The sequence below is a fragment of the Hyperolius riggenbachi genome, chromosome 6, assembly GCF_040937935.1.
Source record: "Hyperolius riggenbachi isolate aHypRig1 chromosome 6, aHypRig1.pri, whole genome shotgun sequence".
In the NCBI taxonomy this organism is placed as follows: Eukaryota; Metazoa; Chordata; class Amphibia; order Anura; family Hyperoliidae; genus Hyperolius; species Hyperolius riggenbachi.
This window is the reverse complement of record NC_090651.1, coordinates 35923054-35946959: the sequence shown is the minus strand read 5'-3', so window position 1 is coordinate 35946959 and position 23906 is coordinate 35923054. Positions and strand designations below refer to the sequence as shown.

Here is a 23906-nt window from a genome sequence, read left to right as displayed (position 1 = left end):
TGGGTGCTAAGTTGTATGACCGAGCCATAAACTGTGAAGTGCTGAATTGTAAAATAAAATGGCCTGGTCACTAGGGGGGTATAAACCTCTGGTCCTCGAGGGGTTAAAGGACAACTGAAGTGAGAAGAGTATGGAGGCTGCCATATTTCTTTCCTTTAAAACATTACAAGTTGCCTGGCAGCCCTGCTGGTCTATTTTTGGCTGCAGTCGTGTCTGAATCACACCGGAAACAAACAAGGATGTAGAGAACTTGGGATCAGTCAATATGTGTGTTTATCATTTGATCTCCATTGCAGAAAATGATCCGATTTTTAGTGTAGTGTGAACCCAGCCTAACTCATCAGGCTGGTGGAGGGAATTGTACCACACAGTGGAAATCAGAAGAAAAAGAGGGGTGTTGTTTGCTAGACATTCCTATTGCAGTTATGCACATTTCTTAATAAGAGGGTCAAAAGGTAAAAGGTCACATGACCAGTATTTTGGGATTTAAAAAAAAACAAACACTTGTTTGTGCTTGTCATAATCACTTCTATAGATGCATTAAATAGTAGTCATTATTAGCACACTGTTCCCCATCCCCTTCTTGCAGCTCTGACACACTGGCTTTCCTTGTCAGGTTTTGGTGCACCATATCAATTGTTATGTATAGAGTGTTTGGGGGGGGGGGGGGGGGATCATGTAAAACCCGCACTGGGGCCTATAGCTCCTTAGCTACGCCACGGATTTAATGGTTGGTCAGTTAGATGCTTATTGTTCTGACTTGCATGCATAATTGTATGCTGCTTGGAATAAGTACAGTTAGAGAATCTGTACTCTAAAATTCTTACAATAAAAAGCATACCATTCTATTCATTATGTTCTCCTGGGCCCCTCTGTGCTGTTTCTGCCACTCCCTGCTGCAATCCTGGCTTGTAATTGCCAGTTTTAGACAAACAAAAGACATAGCAAGTGATAGGCTGAGAGTAGCTCAGTGTGTGAGTCATACAGAGCGTGCAGGGGGACTGGAGAGGGTGTGTATAGCTTCTATCCAATCACAAGCAGCACAGCACATTCCAGCCTGACTGCCTGTGCCCGACAGAGCCGACAGACGAAAGAAGATTAGATCATATAACAGAGATAATACAGCCACTGTGCAACTAGGAAAGGCTGCAGTTAGACAGAGCACATTAGAACAGGTATAGAAACTTATAGGATAGAAGAAATAAGGATGAAAATGTTGTTACAGAGTCTCTTTAAAATCAGCTGGAAGTGCATTTGAGTAATTGCTGAGCGACATGCAATTTGCAAGCATGCTGGAAATATTCGCTTCTCATTGCCCATCTTCAGTCCTCTTCAAGATACTAGCAGCCCAATTGGAAGTGAAGCGTATCTGATGACACTTGATTGTTCTGCAGGTCACAGACTTTGGATTTGCTAAGAGAGTAAAAGGGAGGACTTGGACGTTATGTGGGACCCCGGAGTACCTGGCGCCAGAAATTATATTGAGCAAGGTCAGTAACTGCCCCGCCCCCCCTCCGGTGTGACCAGCGAGGAAATGGTTTTGTATTCGTTCTGCTCCATTTCTTCTTTTTCCTAAATCTGCCACACTGTGTGTTATGTTGGCATTTTATAAATACAGTAGAATCTCGTTATAGTAAACTCTGGTATAGTAAACAAAAGGTACTCATACATCTAGCGACTGGTCCACCATCTGATTCAATCGTTATTGTTGAACCAGATTAAAATCTGTGCCGCCAAGTGCATGCCAATCGATAGGGCGACTAATTTCAGGCCGCGTATGTCGGGCCATCATGGTAAGTCGGGTGCGCCGCGATATCTGAACGAGCGTCGACCAAAAACACGCACACCACCCCATCACCCCTCTGGGCTATCTCAGCATGAAATCGATCGGGAATTGGTCTGCTGGTGTATGGGCTGGAAGCAGATAGCTCTCCGATCAGAGAGAGATCTGTCTCTTGATCGATCTGCCCATACATCGTCTGATGTATGGCCAGCTTAAAGCTGATCCGAGATGAAAAACTATCACAAGTAACCTGTCTATATATCTTATGTACAGTTTAGATAGTTTACACAGCAAATCTAGCTGCAAACAGTTTCAACAGTATATGATTATTTATTCCTGTGATACAATGACAGCAGCCATGTTCTGCTTGTGATCATTAGACACAGGCAAGCTGCCTCTGTATCTCCACCCGTCAGCCTGTGAAAACTTCACTCCCCTCTCCTCCTCCCTCTGCCTCTGAAATCTCTGGCTAGTAACACCTCCTCCTGCCCAGACTGAGCTCCCATAAGCCCTTGCTACATGGGTCTGAGAATGCCAAGGCACGGGAGGAGCTGTGGGCGAGTCTTGTTTAGTTTATAGGGAATTAGAGTATTAAAACAAAAAAAAGTATTTGGCTTGAGGAATGCCCTATAAACTATAGGAAAGGAACACAATTATGCAATGAGTAAAAGTTTATCTCGGATCCACTTTAAGTCTTCCGGTGTCAGCAAATGTGTCTATATAAATATACAATGTACGACCAATTCTGATCTAGTAAACGTCTGATATAGTAAACTACTTTTCCTGGTCCCTTGGAGTTTACTATAAAGAGATTCTACTGTACAGGGAAATAATGTTGTTTTCTCTTTCTAGGGCTATAACAAAGCGGTGGACTGGTGGGCATTAGGTGTTTTAATCTATGAAATGGCGGCTGGTTATCCTCCCTTTTTCGCGGATCAGCCCATACAGATATATGAAAAAATCGTTTCAGGAAAGGTGAGTCCATAAAGGGTGTTTGTTTACATAGATGTTCCCGCTTCACACCATTTCAGTCCAGCGGTTTAAAATGCATTCTAACTTTGTTAAAGTGAACCTGTAACGTGGCGGAACCTGAGGAACATGATGACGGTGTTGTGTGCAAAAGGTTTCAAAGAACAAAATAAAGCCGTGTGAATCGGGAGACGTTTCATTTCATGGTGGCCAAACAATAGTCAATTTTTCTCCACTATATGTGGGCGATTTGATCATTTGTTATTATTTGCTTGAAAATAATTGACTATTGCCGCAAACTATGCCCAGTTCAGTAGTTTTTGACCGAAGACCAATCCATTCAATTCAGACAATTGTGCCGGGTGGAAGTTTTTGCTCGATTGGTGGCAGGTCGGGAGCCCCAGCACAGGGACGTAGAACATTGGGGCTGATTTATGAAGCTGTGCTGCTATAGCAGTAGAGTAACCAAGCAGCTCAGGGTGACCCAAACTACTAGGAATGCAGCAGTGCAAGCTTCATGATAGCACCGCGCTCTAAATGCAAGGCTGCACGCTACTCTCGCTCTTGCAGCGTAACGTGCCTTCCTTAGTTATACACACTGCTTACATAGCAACACACTTTCCTTTAAAGGGAACCTTAACTGTGTAAAAAAAAAAAAAAAAGTTTTACTTACCTGGGGCATCTACCAGCCCCCTGCAGCCATCCTGTACCCTCACAGTCACTCATGGCTCCTCTGGTCCCCCGCTGCCTACTAGTTTCTTTTTTGCCGACTTGGAGTCGGCCGGTCGCCATGCGTACATTTTTACGCATCCCTGCTGGTGCAGGAAGCTATTGCAGACATCAACAAGTACATTTGTACACATTACGGGTGTAATGCGTAAAATTTTCAATTTTAAACAATAATGCACACAATTAACGATCCTTCCTTAGGAGGTTTGTTTGAGATGTTTTTTTTTTTAAAGGTTGTGCAAAGATCTCTTTAAAGAGAATCTGTATTGTTAAAATCGCACAAAAGTAAACATACCAGTGCGTTAGGGGACATCTCATATCACCCTCTGTCACAATTTCGCCGCTCCTCGCCGCATTAAAAGTGGTTAAAAACAGTTTTTAAAAGTTTGTTTATAAACAAACAAAATGACCACCAAAACAGGAAGTAGGTTGATGTACAGTATGTCCACACATAGAAAATACATCCATACACAAGCAGGCTGTATACAGCCTTCCTTTTGAATCTCAAGAGATCATATGTGTTTCTTTCCCCCTGCAGTTCTCATGCACTGAAGTTTCAGGCTGCTCGTTTCTTCCTGCAAACAGCTTTGCCTTTGTCTGAGCTGGCTGGGCTTTCACATACTGAGGAATTACAGAGGACGATTTATCCAGCTTGTAAAAGATAAGAGAGAAGAGAGAAGCTGCCCTAATCTAAATAATACACAGGCAGTGTGCATAGAGGGGCCAGGAAGGGGGAGTTCATAGCAGAACCACAACACTGAAGAACTTGGCAGCCTTCCAGACACAGGCCGACAAGTCTGACAGGGGAAAGATACATTGATTTATTACAGAGACTGTTATAGTAGAAAGTGCTGCAGTGAGCCAGAACACATTAGAATAGCTTTTGGAACTTGTAGGATGATAAAAAACAGGATGCAATTTTTGTTACGGAGTCTCTTTAAGCCATTTGTTTAGTGGAAAGCTTACATCCATGCGATCCTCTGTGTCATGCTTACATGGGGTACGTTCCTCTCACATAAGGCTTCCTCCTTTCTTTCCCTCAGGTACGGTTTCCATCCCACTTCAGCTCAGACCTTAAAGATTTACTAAGGAACTTGCTGCAGGTAGACCTGACTAAGCGATACGGCAATCTGAAGAACGGGGTGAACGACATTAAGAATCACAAGTGGTTCGCCACTACAGATTGGATCGCCATTTACCAGAGAAAGGTGAGCTGTTTGACGTGTCCATTTGTATGGCAGCCATTGTGTCCCTGTGGAGCGAGCAGGGCTGCTTCACCAGGCCGTCCTCTGATCACCTCAGTCTCAAGCGGCACGACATGTGACCAGCAGCGATACGCAAGGAACTGGCATGTACCAAGCAACACATGACTGATTATCTTTTACATTCGGCACCTGGTGCAAGCATTACTGCACATATGCAAACATTATAACATCTGCCATTGATGGGTTTAATGCAACACATGCAGTACTCTAGCCTAACGCAGCGCCGCAACGCGTGGGCTGGGAATAGCGCATAGATTTTCCATTGCAGTGCGCTATTCTGCGGTTTAATGGTTTATAAAGCGAGACCATAACGTGCCACTGTGAACTTAGCTTTAAAGTAAAACATTTTTTTTGTTATAGCTGATCAAATCCTGCAATAAATCTGCAGTGTCTCTACTTCCTGCTTTCATGGAGGCAGACATAGAGTTAACATCCTGTGTTTACAGAGTAGCTGCTCTGCCCAGGCAAAGGTCTGCGTTCAGGTCCGCTTTAAAGAATAATATTAATATTCCAGAGAGCAGAGCCTAATAATAGTATGCAGAAGCTCGCCCATACACTGAAAAGGAAGGATTCTTTCTGTACTCTTTGCACCCTCTAGTGGCCAGAAGTTTTATATATTTTTTTTCCTATAGTATGTTGGTGCTAGCCTATGAAGGAGAGGGATAAAAGCAGTATTGACTCTGGGAGCATGGCTATGCATGTCTTTCAGATGCGACTGAAGTAAAGATTTAAAAAAACACGGAATCCAGACTCATTTACCCAATGAGGACATTGAAGCCTGGTACATACTATCAATTATAATTGGCCAATCTCTGACCGATTTTACCACCTCCATGTAGTGTGAAGGTCTACCTACGCATTCTGCTTATAGTGTAACTGTCGGGCATAAAATAAAAAATCAATTCTTTATTTTTATCTGGTAAACAAGTATTGAGGATGCTAACCAGGCAATCCAAACGGTAAAATCACTATTGCTTTTCTTGTTTATAAATGATCATTCCTCAGTTTACCTGATTCTTATTTGGTACGTTGCCGCACAAAGGAAGTTGCAGGGCATGCTGGGTTGTTTTTGTGCTTCTGTACAATAGTTAAGTCTGAGGGGAAATAAAGACGCAAAAAAAAGACAACCCAGCATGCCCTGCAACTTCCTTTGTGCGGCAACGTACCAAATAAGAATCAGGTAAACTGGGGAATGATCATTTATAAACAAGAAAAGTAATAGTGATTTTAACTTTTGGATTGCCTGGTTAGCATCCTTATTACTTGTTTACCAGATAAAAATAAAGAATTGATTTTATGCCCGACAGTTACACTTTAAAGTATTCAATATCTGTTGAGCCTGATACTATATGGACGTATCGGTAAAATTGGTCTGTGATTGGCCAATTGAAAGTGTTTACCAGGCTTTACATAAGATGGACTAGAATTAGGACACATGCTAACAGAGCAATCTCTGCACGATGTATGTGGCTTTCTAGCTGTATGGATAATAGTTCCTTGTTATTGTGTCTGAGCATTGGTGTGCAGAGTGTTCATTGACTTTGCTGAAGTAAAGGTAAATGTACATTAAGCTCAGTATACAGGGACTTTCTTAAATTTTTATGGGGTTTGTTACTTTTTTAGTAACAGTCGTACATCTACCAGAGCTATACTGATGCCCTCGATTTAACAATTATAATGGTGTTTGACCCTTCAGCCTGGCTCACACTGTCAACCAGGAGGCGCACAAAGATTTTGGTCGACAGAGCAGCGGACAGAAAACAAACCGCTGAAGACTGCATTGAGGTCCCGTGAGCCGGGTCACACGAGGTCCCCTGTGCCGGGTCACGTGAGGTCCCGGGGGCCTGTTCACCAGAGGTCCCGGGGGCCTGTTCACCAGAGGTCCCGGGGGCCCGATCACATGCTGTTCCATGGGCCCGTTCACATTGATCTGTCCGGTTTTCACGTATAGCAGAAAAGTCCTGCTGCATGCAGTTTTCTGGAGCAGTGGATTGTGTTGCTGCTCCTCTCACCAGTGGTCTCTCTCCATTCTGGACCTGCTTTGATGAACTCTGCAATGACAGCACATCCACCGACCGCTCCGGGGGAAGTGAGCGATCAGCTATGATATTTGGACCAGGATTATTCTTGGTATGGGGATGTTTGCAGACTTGTCAGATGCTTTGTCTTGTGCTGTTCTCCTCCCAGCTGCTCAGCCCCAGCGTAGCAGCAGACTGAGGGCTTTCTATCAAGAAGCTGCTGCCTGGTCTTCAGCATTTGTCACAGCGCTGCTTGTGAGGAGCCGGCATGCAGTAATTACCGGATCACCCCATTGTTTTGTGGTGAATCCTCATCACTGAGGGTTAATTATCTCCTCCGAGCTCTCAGCCTGATGAGAGATTTCCTGCGGCCGGGGATTTCTATAGATCAGCCTTTAAAGTACACGCTTTTACGTTTTGCCCAAGATTTAAAGTGTACCCGCAGGCCAAAGCTGCAACACCAACAAACGGATTCTTACCTAGAGAGAGGATCACCCCAGGAACTTCTAAACTGGCCACTAGAGCTCAATGCTCTCTGCGGTCACGTCGGTGAGTATAATGCTTCCCTGGGGTCACATGACAGTGAGCATAGCTCTTCACTGTGGTCACATGACTGGAGCTCTAGTGGCCAGTTCAAAAGCTACTGGGGAGATCTGGAGCAAGGAGAGGTGAATATACATTCTGCTGCACGCTCCATAGCGCATTCTGCAGGGGGGTCTATGGCGGGACGGCTAATCAGCAGGTCGCTGCTTTTTGACGATTTCTTATGCCTATTGTCATATGTCTGATTGGCCTATTGAATGTCCCATCCACTGTTCTACAAGTTAATATTTATAATGTTCAACATCTATATAAATACTTAATGAGCATAATGTGGCAGTGATGAATAACACAGTCTACTTGCCTTACTAATTTTAGATCCGTATTAAAAAAGATCATGACGCCACCTGCTGGTAACAGGAAAAATGACTCATCCATTCGTCAATGGCTGCACTGTTGTGTGCCTTGCAATGCTGATAACCTCTACACGAGGATAAAGAATGGCGAGAGACATTTAAAACCATGAAGGGTGCAATCAATGCACTGGGGAGGTGATCGGAAGGGGGTCTGAGGGGGATCTGAGGGTTTGGCCGATTGATCAGGAGCCCACACGGGGCAAATTAGGGCCTGATCTGATGGGTAGGTGTGTTAGGGGGTGACAGATGGTGACAGGAGGTGATTGATGGGTGTCTCAGGGTGTGATTAGAGGGGGGAAATAGATGCAAGCAATGCACTGGGAGGTGATCGGGGGGGGGGGGGGGGGTCTGAGGGTGTGGGTGATTGGGTGCCCACAAAGGGGCAGATGAGTGTCTGATCTGATGGGTAGCAGTGACGGGGTGATTAGAGGGGAGAACAGATGTAAATAATGCATTGGAGAGGTGTTCAGGCGGGGTCTGAGGGTGATCTGAGGGTGTGGGCGGGTGATTGGGTGCCCGCAAGGGGCAGATTAGGGTCTGATCTGATGGGTAGCAGTGACTGGGTGATTGATAGGTGATCAGTAGGTGATTACAGGGGAGAATATATGCAAGCAATGCACTGGCGAGTTGATCAGAGGGGGTCTGGGGGGCTATTTGAGGGTGTGGGCGGGTGATTGGGTGCCCAAGGGGCAGATTAGGGTCTGATCTGATGGGTTGAAGTGACAGGGGGTGATTGATGGGTGATCAGTGGGTGATTAGAGGAGAGAACAGATGTCAACAATGCACTTGGGAGGTGATCTGAGGGCGGGTCTGCGGGCGATCTGAGGTTGTAGGCGAGTAATTGGGTGCCCGCAAGGGGCAGGTTAGGGTCTGATCTGATGGGTGGCAATGACAGGTGGTGGCGGGGGGGGATTGACAGGTGATCAATGTGTGATTACAGGGGAGAATAGATGTATACAGTACACAGGGGGGGGGGGGTCTGGGGAGGATCTGAGGGTGTGGGGGGGTGATCAGGAGCCCCCAGGGGGCAATTTAGGACCTAATCTAAAAAATAGCGTTGACAGGGAGTGATTGATGGGTGATTAGGGGGGGTGATTGGGTGCAAACAGGGGTCTAAGGGGGTGGGCAGGGGGGGGGGGGGTCTGAGGGGTGCTGTGGGCGATCAAAGGGGGGGGGGGCAGATCAGTGTGGTGTTGTGCTTACTTGGGGGGGGGGGGCTGCAACCTGCCCTGGTGGTCCCTCGGACACTGGGACCACCAGGGCAGGAGGCAGCCTGTATAATACGCTTTGTATACATTACAAAGCGTATTATACGCTTTACATGCGGAAGATCGGGGGTTAACAACCCGCCGGCGCTGCTAATTAGCCGGCGGGGTTGCCGTCGCGGGTGGGAGGAGCATATTGCCTGCGGATGCGCACAAAAGCAGCACGTGATCCCCGGCCAGCTAGTCCGCAGCGAGCCGGACTCCACTTTGCCGCCGCCCAGGGGTGTGTGGGCGGTCGGCAAGTGGTTAAGGGGTTTTATGACTGCAGTCCTTAAAGGGAACCTAAACTGAGAAGGATATGGATTTTTCCTTTTAAAATAATACCAGTTGCCTGACTCTCCTGCTGATCCTGTGTCTCTAATACTTTTAGCCACAGCCCCTCAACAAGCATGCAGATCAGGTGCTCTGACTGAAGTCAGACTGGATTAGCTGCATGCTTGTTTCAGGTGTGTGAATTAGGCACTACTGCAGCTAAAGAGATCAGCAGGACTGCCAGGCAACTTCTATTGTTTAAAAGGAAACATCCAAATCGCTCTGTTTAGGTTCCCTTTAAGTGGTTAATCTTTGGCAGTTTAGGGATGGATTTGCACTTTTCTTAACTGTAGTGCAGTTCTAGAAATTCATGCTAAACAGTGTTCTCCCCAGAATTTTTTTCCAGCCGGGTGGCCTGGAATAGTAGCCGGGTGGTATGGAAAAGCAGCCGGGTGGGGCGAGATGAAAATGCAGGGCAACTCTGCTTACAGCATAGGAGGAGGTGAGGAGGTGAGCCAATGACAGCTGGGTGGTCACCAAATTTAGCCGGGTGAGCCACCCGGCTAAAAGAGCCTGGGGAGAACACTGCTAAACATTATAAACTAAATAAATTATTAAGTAGGATTTAAAAGATATCATTCACAAATGAGAAAAAAAAGCAGTTTTGTCAAAGTATTAACCACTTGCCGACCGCGCACTCATAACGCACGTCAGCAAAGTAGTAGCTGCAGGACCAGCGATGCACATCTGCGTCGCCGGCTGCAGGCTAATTAATCAGAAAACCTGTCAATTCACGGCGGGGGGCTCCGTGAATAGCCTGCCGGCCACCGATCGCGGCTCGCAGGCTAAATGTAAACACAAGCGGAAATAATCCGCTTTGTTTACATTTTTACAACGCTGCTAACAGTAGCAGCGTTGTACTAGATCAGCGACCCCCGGCCAATCAGCGGCCGGGGATCACTGTCACATGACAGGCAGGAGCCTGTTAGAGGCAGCACAGGACACATCCGTTCCTGTGCAGCCTCCGATCTCCGGGGCAGGGAGGGAGGGGGGGAATCCTGCGGTGAAGGGGGCTTTGAGGTGCCCCCCCCCCGCCACCCACACGCAGGCAGGAGCGATCAGACCCCCCCAGCACATCATCCCCCTAGTGGGGAAAAAAGGGGGCGATCTGGTCGCTCTGCCTGGTATTTGATCTGTGCTGGGGGCTGTAGAGCCCACCCAGCACAGATCTTAGAAATCAGTGCTGGTCCTTAAGGGGGGGGGGTAAAGGCTGAGTCCTGAAGTGGTTAAAATTCCCTCTCAAATAGGGAAATTTACTCTGTAAATAGTTATTTTTTAAAAAATAAATGGTTCCTTAGAAATGCCTTACCTTCCGTCATCCAAATGTTAAGGAACCATTTATTAAAAAAAAAAAAAAAAAAAAAAAAAAATATTCACACTGAGAGGGAATTTTAATACTTTTCTCATCCGTGAATTGTATCCTTTAAGAAGTTTCTTATTATGCAGAGCAGTTCTCCCTGCTGGTTAGAACTGTTTAGGTAGAAAAAAACTGTTGGTGATGCTTTGATAACTCTGGCCAAGTAAGTATTGCCAAATCCAAAGTGTTACCACAACTCTACTGAGGAGATTCCCCCCACGCAATTCAGGGTTTTTAACCTTTTTTGTAGACTCCCTGAATCTACAAGAAAAGTTGTGACTGGAGTGAGTTTGTTATAAGTGGTAGGTGTGCTTCAGTCACATGCATGTTCACCCGCCTCTTGTTGCCGTTAGTAACCTCTGGTTCTACCTCTCCATCCAGGTGGAAGCTCCGTTCATACCAAAGTGCAGAGGGCCAGGAGACACCAGCAACTTCGACGACTACGAAGAGGAGGACATCCGTGTGTCTCTGACGGAGAAGTGCGCAAAAGAGTTTGCTGACTTTTAAGGCGGGCATATAGAATGACGCGGCATCAGGGCTCACAAATTTTTTTGGGATCTTTGCACTCTGTTTTCAGATGGGGTGGAGCTGAGACCATCTTACGTCAAAACAGTTACCTAGTTCCTTCATTCCGCAAAGCTGACTGAAGTCTAGAACGCCATCTTCCATGCGTGCGGTTTGCACCGACCCTCGTAACCCCAGCACAATGAAAAACAAAAAAGCCTTGTTTGTGCTGTAATGCAGAATACTAGACCACTGACCTTCGTTCTTTATTCTTTTTACTGTTTCTCCATCCCTGTTCCGTTCCGCATCTTGTATGTTCTACCCGCCACCTCCTCCTCCCCACCATTTTTAAGTAGTATTTTACTCAATCTACACTCCCTTTTATTTTTTGACGATGTGTTCTGAGTGTTTATGTGTGACTGCAGATCTGGGAGATGTTGCACTTAGTAAGGATTAGAATGGACAATCTCGTTGCCTCCATTTTGTGCCACTCTGTCATACACATATATCTATATAAATATATATATATATATATATATATGTGTATATATATATCTTTTTTTCCTGTCCATCTTTGTTTGAAGGTACAGGCCATGTTTCAACACTGCAATTAAATTTATCTTTTTTTTTTTTCTGTGTGTCGATAAACTTTGTAGAACCACAAGTTTCTAAGTCCCAACCTCTTGGTCAAACGTGCCTGAGAAAACATTTGTGTTCCAAAGCATAACCAACCAATGAGCTTCACTCTTTGTGTTTGCTTTTTTCCTTTTGCACCTTTCAGACAGGTGAGAACGTTAAAGGTTGACTCCCAGGGCTAAGAAAAGAAAATCTTTTTGGGTGCTGAAATTGGTCAGAATCTTTTTTTCGAGTTCTATTGCAGTCTTTGTCCTTATATGGGCAGTATTTCTGTTCCTGAGACCTCGATAAAACTATGGCTTTAATACAAACACTGATGGTGTCGGGGACAGGAAATGAGAAAGGAGTAGCAATATAAACTTGATGGGGGTGTCAACTCTTCCCCACTCCCAAAAATCTTTTACATTTTAGTCTTTTTTATTTGTAGCGATTGGACACTAGGGAAGAGATTTACTGACCTCCTCTTAGACCAGGAAGAGAGGGAGTTCTCCTAAATGGAGACACAGATGCAGTGAAAACCTATATGAGGTCCTCACCGCTTTCCTTAGTATTAATAAGTTACATCAGATATGGTTTCTTTCTCTCTCTGTAGAGTTAACCCTCAGAGGAAGAGCGCAGTTGGTTGTTACTAGTGATGGTCACGTCTAGGAGCATGTGCTTTGTTTGATCAGCTGATAAAGTTGCAAAGCTCTGATTTGCTGTGATCACATCCTCCTTTGATGATAAAAAAAAATCAGGGACTTAAACCTGATCACACTGATCACATGCTTCTCAATGAGTTCTCCTAGACATCACCATCACTAGTGGTCAAGGGCTTCCCAGGTAGTTTTTTTTTTAGTCATCCTGTGCGGTCAGACATTCCATCATCTGCTAGACTGACCAATGTGAGGGCCTATTAATACTGTGCACACTGCATTTTTACCCATAGCAACACACTACCCATCATTTTGAATCTGGCCATTCACACTATGTGTACTGTAATGCACAGTGTAATTTTAACGCACTGCTACCTTCATTTTTTCATGAAAAAAATACACATTTTATTTTAATTCGGGAAAATAAGAAATTCAAATAAAAATGTGATTTTTACTTTGAAGCTCCAGCTGTTGGTTCAATGACAAATTTTGGAAGCAAAATTTTGAAACAAATCTTGCCACACTGCCATAGATTAAAGGTCTTATTTTACATTAAAAAAGCTTGAGTGAGCTGATTCTGAGAGAAAGTGAGCTTCAGTGGGTTACTGTATACTTATCTGACAGTAGTGTTGCTCAGCGCTCTTCTAAACCGCCGTGTCCACGTAGTCAGATGGTAATCCAACTATGGACTAGACTACCCATTGACCTCAACTAGGAGGCTAGAAGGTGGTGGGGCGTGGCCTGGATCCGGAAGGGACATGCGGGTGGTGTCCAAACAAGCAAGTCCGGCCAATCACAGGTACTCAGCAATTCAATCCTCATTCATGGCAGCAGCCTGTTCTGCTTTGGCTTTGCCACCATTTTACGGTCATGTCATCTGTAGGTTTTCTTTAACTAGTTTGTGTTTTTACACTTAAAACGAATATTGAAATAAAAATGAGATACCTCGGTAGTAGAAAGTCTCTGGATAGTACTGAGGCTTCCCGAATACTCCTCAAGCCCACCGAGTCCCTCTAAGCATAGTCAACAAGGACTTGTGGGCTAGGCTTCTCCTGGCCACACCCCCATCCAGGTACGGACTTCTCTGTACTGGACATATGCTAGTATGGTTTTGTAGGCCCAGTAGAAGGAAAGCCTCTTGTTCATGGTTTTTTCTTCCGGGCATGAGCGTTTTTATTTTACTGGGCTTTCACGGACCATAATCAGTACAGAGAAGCTCTACTGGGATGTGAGTGTGAATACTTAGAATGTCGGTGGGCTTAAGGAGCATCTTGAACGCTTCTGGACCATTCAGAAGGTTTCCACTGCTTGGGTAAGTATCTAACTTTTTTTAAAAAGTTTTCTTCCTTGCAGGTCTGCTTTAAAAAGGAACTTTACTGAGTATAACTTGACCTCCCTGGCGTAGCATTCAGTGGGGTTGATTCACTAACAGAAATAGCGCGGGAAACCTCCCGTTACTCGCGCTATTTCATCAGCGCACCTTAATTGTAAGAGCCTGCCCGCTAGTGGCAGCGTAGCGAGCTTAATTAGCCTCAGTGACAGGCATGCACGCTATGCTTCTGTAGAACTAACTTTATGCCTGCTATTTGCCAAGAACAGGCGCTCCACTTATCTTGCCCTGAGCCCCTTCGGGTCCAGTCACTATAAAGAACGTAATCCCCACACTTTGATTGGCCAAATAGGCTGCCTGGTGATGGGCAGCCTATTGGCCAATCAAAGTGCGGGGATCACATCCTTTAAAGAGGAGCTGTCAACCATACTATCTCAGAAAAAAAAACACATATATAAGTAGATAAATACTTGCTCTACTTACATAACGTAGGTATTGCACTGTGCACATTTTATTTTACTGATTTTTCTTCAGTAAAAACGGAGAAAATCCTTATTAACATTTCCCATTTTAACTGTGGGCTATTTTAAAGCCAATCCTGATGTCATTTCCTCCCTTAGTCTCCTCTGCCTGATTGTGTATGCATTCCCCGCCCTCCACTATAGAAAGTGCATTCTCTCAGCATGAGAAATATTGGCCAATCAGAGAGAAACAGAGGTGTGGGAAGGGAAAACAGGAGGGAAAGCGGTTTCAGCCAATCGGGCTGCATTAGTCAAGTCTGAGGGGAAATGGAGAAACAAAAAAAGGACAACCCAGCATGCACTACAACTTCCTTTGTGCGGCAGATGTACCAAATAAGAGCCAGGTAAACTGGGGAATGTTCATTTATCAATAAGAAAAGTAATAGTGATTTTAACTTTTGTATTGCCTGGTTAGCATCCTTATTACTTGTTTACCTCATAAACATAAAGAATTGATTTTATGCCCGACAGTTGCACTTTAAAGTGACAGCACCCGAAGGGTTTTAGGGCGAGACAAGTGGAGTGCTTATCTTGGCATTTGCAAGCATAAAGTTACTAGCGCTCGATATGGTGCAGTATAGCGTGTGCTCCTGTCACTGAGGATAATTACTTGCCCTATGCTGCCAATAGCACACATAGCATGCAGACAATTAAAGGGGAACTGTAGTGAAAGGTATACGGAGGCTGCCATATTTATTTCCTTTTAAGCAATACCAGTTGCCTGGCAGCCCTGCTGATCCTCTGCCTCTAATACTATTAGCCATAGCCCCTGAACAAGCATGCAGCAGATCGGGTGTTTCAGACTTTAAAGTCAGATCTGACAAGACTAGCTGCATGCTTGTTTCTGGTGTTATTCAGATACTACTGCAGAGAAATAGACCAGCAGGGCTGCCAGGCAACTGATATTGATTAAAAGGAAATAAATATGGCAGCCTCCGTATACCTCTTACTTCAGTTCCCCTTTAAGTCGCGCTGATGAAATAGCGTGTGTAACAGGAGGTTACTTGCACTAATTCTGTTAGTGAATCAACCTCAGCGTCTGACTCCGTGTCTGTTGGCTCTCATTCTACATGGAGATGGTAAAATTGCTCATTGATTGGCCAATCATAATTGAAAGTGTGTACCAGGCTCTACTGGTCTACTCCCTTGAACCTGCAGGAAGGCAATTGCTAGCGAGCTCCATACATGGCAACGTTGCTCTTTGCACTGGTACTAAACACGTCCTCGTCACTTGTCTCCTAAAGGTTTTATCATCACTCTTCTGCTTGCATAAAATACTGGTCAGGTTTTTATTTCTTTTATGGAATAATAAAATGTGACACTATTTTGTTTTCAGATTTATTTATTTTTCTGATGAGAAAAAAAGGCTACACAAGCATTCAGTAAATCCATAACAAACCATTGCATAAAAAAGCTAAACAGTAAATACCATGTGAAATTGATGTTTTTTTTGTTCTGGTATACTATATTCGTAAACCAAGGACAAGGTGCTGCTTAGCTGTTGCGCCTTAAAGGGAATGTATATTGTGTTTTTTGTTATAGCATATTTGGAGCATATTTGGTTTATTCATTTAGTTTAATACCAAAACAAATTTATTGTTTCCTTTTGTTAGACACATACAAAACCATTTTTTTTTTGGGGGGGGGGGGTCAGCATCTGCTAGGTGGAGTGGTAATGTTTTGCGAGCACAGAAGATTGCTAAAGGTAGCCACTAATGGTCCAATTTCTAGCGAAAAATTGTTTGAGCGATCAAAAATTCTGATCGGATTGGTTGTAAATAATCTCAGTTGATGGGCACAAACGATTACTATAAAAATAGTCGTCCGATTTGGATTTTCATCAAACCAAAATTTGGACTTTCTTGTTGGTTGTGATAGATTGGAAGCAAAGATTGGTTCGTTGATGGTGTAGAGCACTATTTTGTGATCGCTCTAACAATTTTTCGCTAGAAATTGGATTGTTCATGGCCACCTTAAGACGTATCCAGCAAGACCAGGCTGAGGCTCCAGCCTCAGGGCACAGTGTAGAAGGGGGGCACACAACTCACTCAGCTATCATTCCCCCTATTGTATGAAGCAGAGAGAAATAAGATAAGGGAATACCTTGCAGTGACTGCAAGCCAGATAACTAGAGATTAAGGTGTTGGGGAGGTTGTGAGCCCTGTGGCCCTCTTAGTCTAATAGCAATCAGTGTGTGATGGCTGGGGTAGGAGGGATGGAGGGGCGCACTTTGGTGTCTCAGCCTTGGGTGCTGGAGGACCTTGTCCCGGCTCTGGTATCCAGTGTTTGGGCACCTGACCAGGCACTTTACTAATGATGGGTTTATTGGGATTCATCTACACAGAGATAAAAGAAAACTCTGCTCCTGCGTGCCCATAAAGGACTCACACAACGCCAATCCCATCAGATCGACAGGTGGAATCGATAATTAACAGCTCTGATCAGGTTCCGATCTAATTTGTGCAGTATTGATCGGACCTGTCGAAAATGATCAATTTGACCCATTGATCTGACAAGAAATTGCTTGGTGTGTACCAGGCTTAAAGGGAACACGAGGTGAAAACAAACTGATGAGATAAATAATTCTATCTATCCTCCTCCTTTTAAAAAAAATCACCTTTTTTTTTAGATATCCCGCAGTTTTATATTGGTTTTCTATTTTTTTACTGTTTCATTGTCTCTACTCAATGACACATGCATTCAAATATGCCAGAGCTAAAATCTATGAACTATTGACCCTTTTTATCTCTCCTGCTTTCAGAAACCATTTTCTGCTAGAAAAGTGTTTTATGGCTGTAATTCCTTATCAGTGAGGAAACCGAGACAGAAACTGTCGCTTGCATGCCTGATGTTTAACTCTTTCAGGCAGAGAAAGCGAAAGGAAAAAAAGGAACACAGTATAGTTATTTGTGTGTTTTTGTTGCTGTAGATACTCCTCTATCTCATCATGTCATATACCACCTGGTATATCCTTTAAGAAAGAGCTAGAAATGATCAATGAACTGCAATTTTTTCCTACTATTTGTATACAGCTTGGTGATTGTCCAATCCATGTCAGTAACAACTGCATTCAATTAGTACAATTTAAGCTGCATACAAAGCGCCAAAAAAAGTATGAAGTCTGCATCGCTATCTGCATCTCACTGATTATCTCTAGAAAACCTTTATGCCTGGAATCATAGTAAATTATGGATTCCTAGGCCTCATTCACATCAGGGCCGTTTCTCTGCGCTTTTCAGAGCGCATTGCCCTGTGCGTTCTGCACGGTATTGATTTTTTCCATGTAATTAAATGTGCCTGGTTCACATCTATGCGCTGCGCTGAGCTCCGTTACTCCGTTGCATACATTGCTGTGCGTTGAGCTGTAAAGCGCACATCAATGCAAGTGAATGGGTGCGCTTTTTTAGCGCATAGGAGCGCATGCATTTTTACCCCTAATTGAAAAAAATTTTTTTTACAAAGCTTTGACCACTGCTACTGCTACAATAAGCAATGCATGCTTAAAAAAAGCGCACCACAACGCACTGAAACGCACACACCAAAGCGCGCACAAAGGCATGCGGTTTTTGACCATGCGTTTACACACGATTCTCACCGCACCTAATGTGAACGAGGCTTTATCTTTACCACACAGCAGAAAAATAACCCCAAAAAAAGTGTTCTTTCTACTAGTAGTGGGGCGCCAATGAAATCTCAAACTTTCGTTTATAACTCGATATTTACTTAACTAAATAATTAAAAACTACTTTCAGAAATATTTGTTAATCAAACATTATTAATACATATTTTTTGATTAAATATAAACATTATATTAATAAAATAATATTAGCTTAACATAATTTATTAATAATAAGTAAAATCTCTATACATTCCCTTTAATCATGTAAAGAAATTCTATTCTTATTAGATGGTGCCACGGCTTTGTCTAGCAATTGTCTGATCTGCACCATGCTTATCCCATGACACACAGCACTGAACCAGAAGGTGTGGTCACAAGTAGCTTTTTGGGCCTGCTACACTGATTACGATTTAGCAGAATGCTTTTGTCATTTGCCGTCTTTTAGATTTATTTTTACATACATTGTTGCTCTGTCCCTCAGTTTTTTTTCATGTTTCGGACACTGCAGAAAACATTGCTTACGTTTAGTAATCTGTCTTAAAACAGCACATTTGACTCCGTATCCAATAAACTTGTCTCATTTTCTCATCCACATACATGGATTTAAAGAGAAGATATTGTTTTTATTACGGATGACCATTGAGATTTATATATTTGTTTAAATTGTGGTGATCTAAAACACTGGCATATGTTCTTGTTAGGCTGTTAAAAGCAATCCTGAAGTGAACTTAAATTTAAACAAAAAATAGTTCCCTCGGTAGTGGGGAGTAGAAAATGGTTCCCTCTGGATAGTCTAGAAGCTTCCCATTTTTTTCTTACACCCCACTGTTCCAGTGCTGGGTCCCTTGGTTTCTCCAGTGTAGAATAGTTGCTGTGGATGAGCACGTGCGAGTAAAGTCTGCACATGTCCAGTAGAATAAAGGCTCTTGCGCATGCAGGTCAAAATTTCTGTGTACAGCGTCTTCGTTCTGGGCATGTGCAGACCTTACTTGCGCATGCTGGGTGCAGACGCTTGTCCATGGCTACACTCGCAATGAGGAAACCTATTCGACTTGAGAGCTTTAATGGGTAGAGAGGGACCCAGTGCCAAGTGGTGGTGGAGGCATAAAAGATGACGGTTTCTGGACTACCATAGGCTTCCTACTACTAAATATAAATAAATATATATTATTATTATTTTTTATTAAACATGTTTCATGATTGCTTTAATTAAAAAAAAATGTATGCATGATTGGCAACATACCTTTATTTTATCTCTGTAATGTCCCAATCCTCATACATTCCCAGTAACTGCCGACAAGTCGATAAGCAGGAAGTGGGAATATTGTAGGAATGGCGCTTTACAGAGATGGAACAGAGTTCTATAGTTAATCCTGCTGCAGAGGAGAACATACAAATACATTTTAAATAAGACATCTTGGGCCTTATTCAATTCACCTTTTCTCCGACGTTTTCTCCTAGGAGATCATTTTCCATCTTCTGTTTAAAATTACTTTTCAGCACTCGGCAATTGAAAAAGTACCAAAAAGCAGATGAAAAAGTGCTATCAAAATTTTTCTGATTATTTTCTTGCTTGCTGGTGTCTTAAAGGGTATTTTATTGATTAGGTGTGAACATATCACCTAGGAGAAATCGTAGGAGAAAAAGGCAATTGAATAAGGGCCAAGGGTTCAAGGCCTGAGTTTGACAAGTGTATACACAGCTGTGGCAGCCATCTTGTGACTTGAAACTGCATTTATGAAAGCACAGGCTCTCCTTATAGTATAGGACCCAAAATGTCCCCGTTTTCTGTGACCACTTGGAAATATTCAGGAAGAAACTGCTAAGTTTGTGTGTGTATTTCCTGAGCAGACAAGGCTTTCACAACTGTACGTTCTGGTACACCTCAGAGTGGCCACACACCATACAGCCATTTCTAGGTTTATTCAGTAAAATGATAGATAAGGTGGATCAAACTCATTTGGTAGATGAATTTCCATCAACTCAGTGAAGTATGGCAAAAATGTTGTTCAATCTATGAAATGGATTATAATACAAACATTGCAGGGTGGAGAGGATGAATGAGAGCTGAACCATGTGTGGTCACCTTTCTTTTACAGTAAAGCTTTATTACCATCCCTAAGATGTACAGATCAACATTTTGGGGCTGATTTATCAAAACCGATGCATAGAGCAGCCAATCAGGCTTCAGTTGTTACATAACGACAATTCTGATTGGTTACTCTGGGAAAGTCCTCCAGCTTTCTCTGGTTCAGTCATAAATCAGGCTCACTGTGTTTTAAAGTGACCCTGATATGTAAACTGCCAATCGAACCAGAGTCTAAAAAATATGCTAGTGTCCTGGCTGCAAACTTATTTTGTTTGTATTTAATAAGGCATCTCTGGGCTGGAGATCAAACCTGATCCTACAAATCTGTGCTAGGCTGATTAACTCATTAGCAGCTTTAATAGTTATCTCTAATTGAGATAAGTGCACCGCTTTTCACTTCAGTTGCAGAACTTGTGCTGTAAATTCTTGCAATGCTTTGATGTGTCTCTACTAGCAGAAAATATAGAAACTGAAAGCAGAAGTCTTCTGTTAGTCTCTCACTGCCACCTAGTGAGAAGTGGCCATTAATACACATTGCGGCAGTACTAATTAGAAGCGGGGAAATGTAACACAGAAATAAAAGAAATATGCTAAAGTAAATTGGCCTGGAGCACTTGCATTGCAAGTATTTAAATAAATTGGCTGTTAAGGGTTAAACTGGAAATCCTTCCAAGAAGGGTTAGAATGGTGTTTGACTGCATTATTTTATATACCCTTTTATATAAACTATCTTACAAATACAACTATAGGCAAGACTATTACAATTACCTCTTGACACATGATGTAAACTTTAATGGTATTTAAAATACATTATAAGAATATACCATATTCTTTTTGATCATCTAAAATATGTATTGACTTTTGGTTATATATGATTTATCATTTTAAAAACTCAAAATTTAAAGTACATCTCTGGGCAAAAATGTAAAAGATTTCAGCAGGTAGTACTGATGTGTAACATGAACATATACAAAATGTTGGTGATCTGACAACAAAGTAGTTAAGGCTTGTACTTCCAACAAAAGCGCACAACCAGCCCGACTACGTGACCGACTGCATGACCAAGTGATTGCACAACTTGTATATTCCACACACCAACCAACTAAACAACCAACTCATTTGCATACTGCGTATGCAAGCGGAACAACGGACCCCACGATATGGCCGCATTCAAAGCCGTTACTAGTTGTTCAAACGACTTGTACACACGCGGCCAACTGTATGGTATCTGCCCAACAGTCATGTAAGTTGATCTGCTGGTTGGATCGGGCAAACCACCTGTTATCAGTCGGTCGACTAGTCATATGTACACAAGCCCAACTATCATCCAACAGACCAAGGTTGGACGATAGTTGGGCGGATAAGTTGCACGTATGTTCGAGCCTTTAGTCCGTTCGACTCTGTGGTTTCTTCTTTTCTAGACTACAGGTGTTTAAAGCAATCCATTTTGAATACGGAGAATACCATTTATTTGCTAACCTAAAAAGAGAGTAAGCTTTTGGCTAATAGGCCTTCTTCAGACTGTTCCCATATGCTGATGTTGCATGTGCAGTTAAGGTGGCCACACACCATACAATTTAAAAAAAAAAATCTTTCCAATTCAAGGATAGCAATCCATTTTTCTGACTGATTGTAACATTTAAAAAATTGTCCCAATGTACCACACACAAATGTTCAATTTTTACTAAATTATGGAAAGAAATATTGAATCTGAGACCCTACACCATTCAATTTTCATTACAATTGATCAGAAAAATCCAGCACTCCCGATAGACTTTTATCGAATGAAAACAGGAAATCTGTTTTTTTGCTTGAATATAAAAAAAAGTTCAACTTGAAAGGTTCAGATCCTTTTTTTTTTTTTTTTTTCGAATTGCAGTAAAATCGGATCATTTGATTAGATCGTGTGTGGCCTAGGTCCATAAATGGATGGACCACTTTTTTCTAATTTTGCTTCTGTACATTACCGACATGAATTTTTGTGCAGTCTTTTAGCTTTAATTCAGTGGGGTAAACAAAGTGATTGCAGAAAAATGTGCGACAACTAAAGCAATTTTTTTAACACAGTTCAGGGGCTCAAAAGTTATTGGATAAATTAAATAACTGGAAATAAAATGCCCATTTCTAATGCTTGGTTGAAAACCCATTGTTGGCAATGACCGCCTGAAGTCTTGATCTCATGGTCCTCACCAGATGCTGGGTTTCCTCCTTTTTAATGCTCTGCCATCCCTCTACTGCAGCGGCTTTCAGTTGCTGTTTGTTTGTGGGCCTTTCTGTCCATAATTTAGTCAACAAGTTAAGTTCAAGTCTATGTCCAAATATTTATAGTCCTAACTGTATATAAGCCGTTTTCTCACATCTTGTCCGCATACGGGAAGGTTTATTAGCCGAAAGCTTACTCTATCTTATATGTTAGCAAATAAATGGTATCATCTGATTCAAAATGTCTTCCTTCAAAATAAAAATACTTAATTGTAGCAAATTATTATTTTTTTTAATTTGATTTTTCTTCAAAACCAGTAAAAGCCTTATAGAGGTCGTAGCCAAAATGTTATATTAAATTTTCTAAGCACCCTTTTCCACGAGCAGTTATAGGCCCATGAAAAGACCATCAAACTCTCACAACTGCTCGCTGCTGCCTGGTAACTGCTCACTGAGCGCTCAGTTTGGCCGCCTTTGAAAAAGAGCCCTAAAAAGTAAAGTGAAGTTTTGGACCTCTTTTCCACGGACAGTTGATAGGTAGTGAAATGCCTCTCAAACTCTCACAACTGCTTGCTGCTGCCTGGTAACTGCTCACTGCTGCCTGGCAACTGCTCGCTGCTGCTTGGTAACTGCTCACTGAGCACACAGTTCAGCCGCCTGTGGAAAAGGACCCTAAAAAGTATAGAAAAATGTGTTGGGGCTCATTTCCACGGGAAGTTGTACTGTGCGCTAAGCAAGTAGTTACCAGGCAGCAGCAAGCAGTTGCGAGAGTTTCAGAGGCAATTCACTGCCTATCAACTGCCCCTGGAAATGAGGCCTTGTGGCTACAAGTACATTTTTCTTTTATTTCCATGTATGATCGGTGATGATTTTCAGCACTATGATGCCTCGATGAGTCCTGTTGTTCCAGGAATGCAGATCAGGTGTTACAATATTTTGTAATCTGCACACTTGTCCCAGGGGACTGGCTCAGGAATTATTGTAGCCTATCCACATAACAGCCAGAAAATTAGCATTTTTTTTTTTTACAAGCTGATCAGCAAAAAGTGTTTATTATTCTGACAGGTGCATTTTAAAGTTGGCAAGAATTTTTTTCTTTTGATGTATTTTGTTTGTTTTTTATTTTTATTATTTTGTGTGTGTCCTCTGTTTGTTTCTTTTTCTTTGTTTGTTTGTGTTTTTGCACAGCGGTGTAATAAGGAGGCCGAGGAGCATTCGCAGTCTTTGTCCACTTTTACTTACATATGTGCAAGAAAAGTTTAAGATACTTTGCTGTAGCAAATTTTATGTAACAAAAAAAATATATATATATATATACGTCACAATAAATTTAAACAAATTCTTTGTATGAAAAAAGTTAAAATCTTTTGTATTTTATTTACACTGAGGAAATGCTGTTGTATGCGATGAATTATACAAGTAACTTTGTTTTCACTTATGAACTTAAAGTGTACCAGAGCTCAAAGCATAGTAGGAATCGATACTTACCCGGGTCTTCCTCGAGCCCCATAAGCACGTGTAAGTCCCTCACCGTCCTCCTGCGGTCTGGCGTTCAGCCGCAGTCAACCTCGGTAGTTGGTTCAGTCACGTCAGTCGGGGTCTTCTGCGCATGAGCAGACCTCCCGCGCATGCGCAGAAGACTCCGACTGACGCGAGTGAACTAGTTACCGGGGCTGAACAGCAGACCGCAGGAGGACAGAGTGGGACTTGCACATG

The 23906-nt window shown here is 42.8% G+C and overlaps 1 protein-coding gene across 3 annotated transcripts in view; it reads left to right on the top strand.

Annotated features, from left to right (window-relative positions):
• PRKACB (protein kinase cAMP-activated catalytic subunit beta) overlaps window positions 1-23553 on the top strand; it is a 137140-nt gene extending 113587 nt beyond the window's left edge. For all 3 annotated transcript variants that reach the window (XM_068239143.1, XM_068239142.1, XM_068239144.1), the window contains exons 7-10: window positions 1395-1490; window positions 2636-2758; window positions 4525-4689; window positions 11036-23553. In XM_068239143.1, the coding sequence (XP_068095244.1) occupies window positions 1395-1490; window positions 2636-2758; window positions 4525-4689; window positions 11036-11161 (510 nt within the window). In that variant the 3' untranslated portion in view covers window positions 11162-23553. The remainder of the gene's footprint in view (window positions 1-1394; window positions 1491-2635; window positions 2759-4524; window positions 4690-11035) is intronic.
• Window positions 23554-23906: the final 353 nt, after the last annotated feature.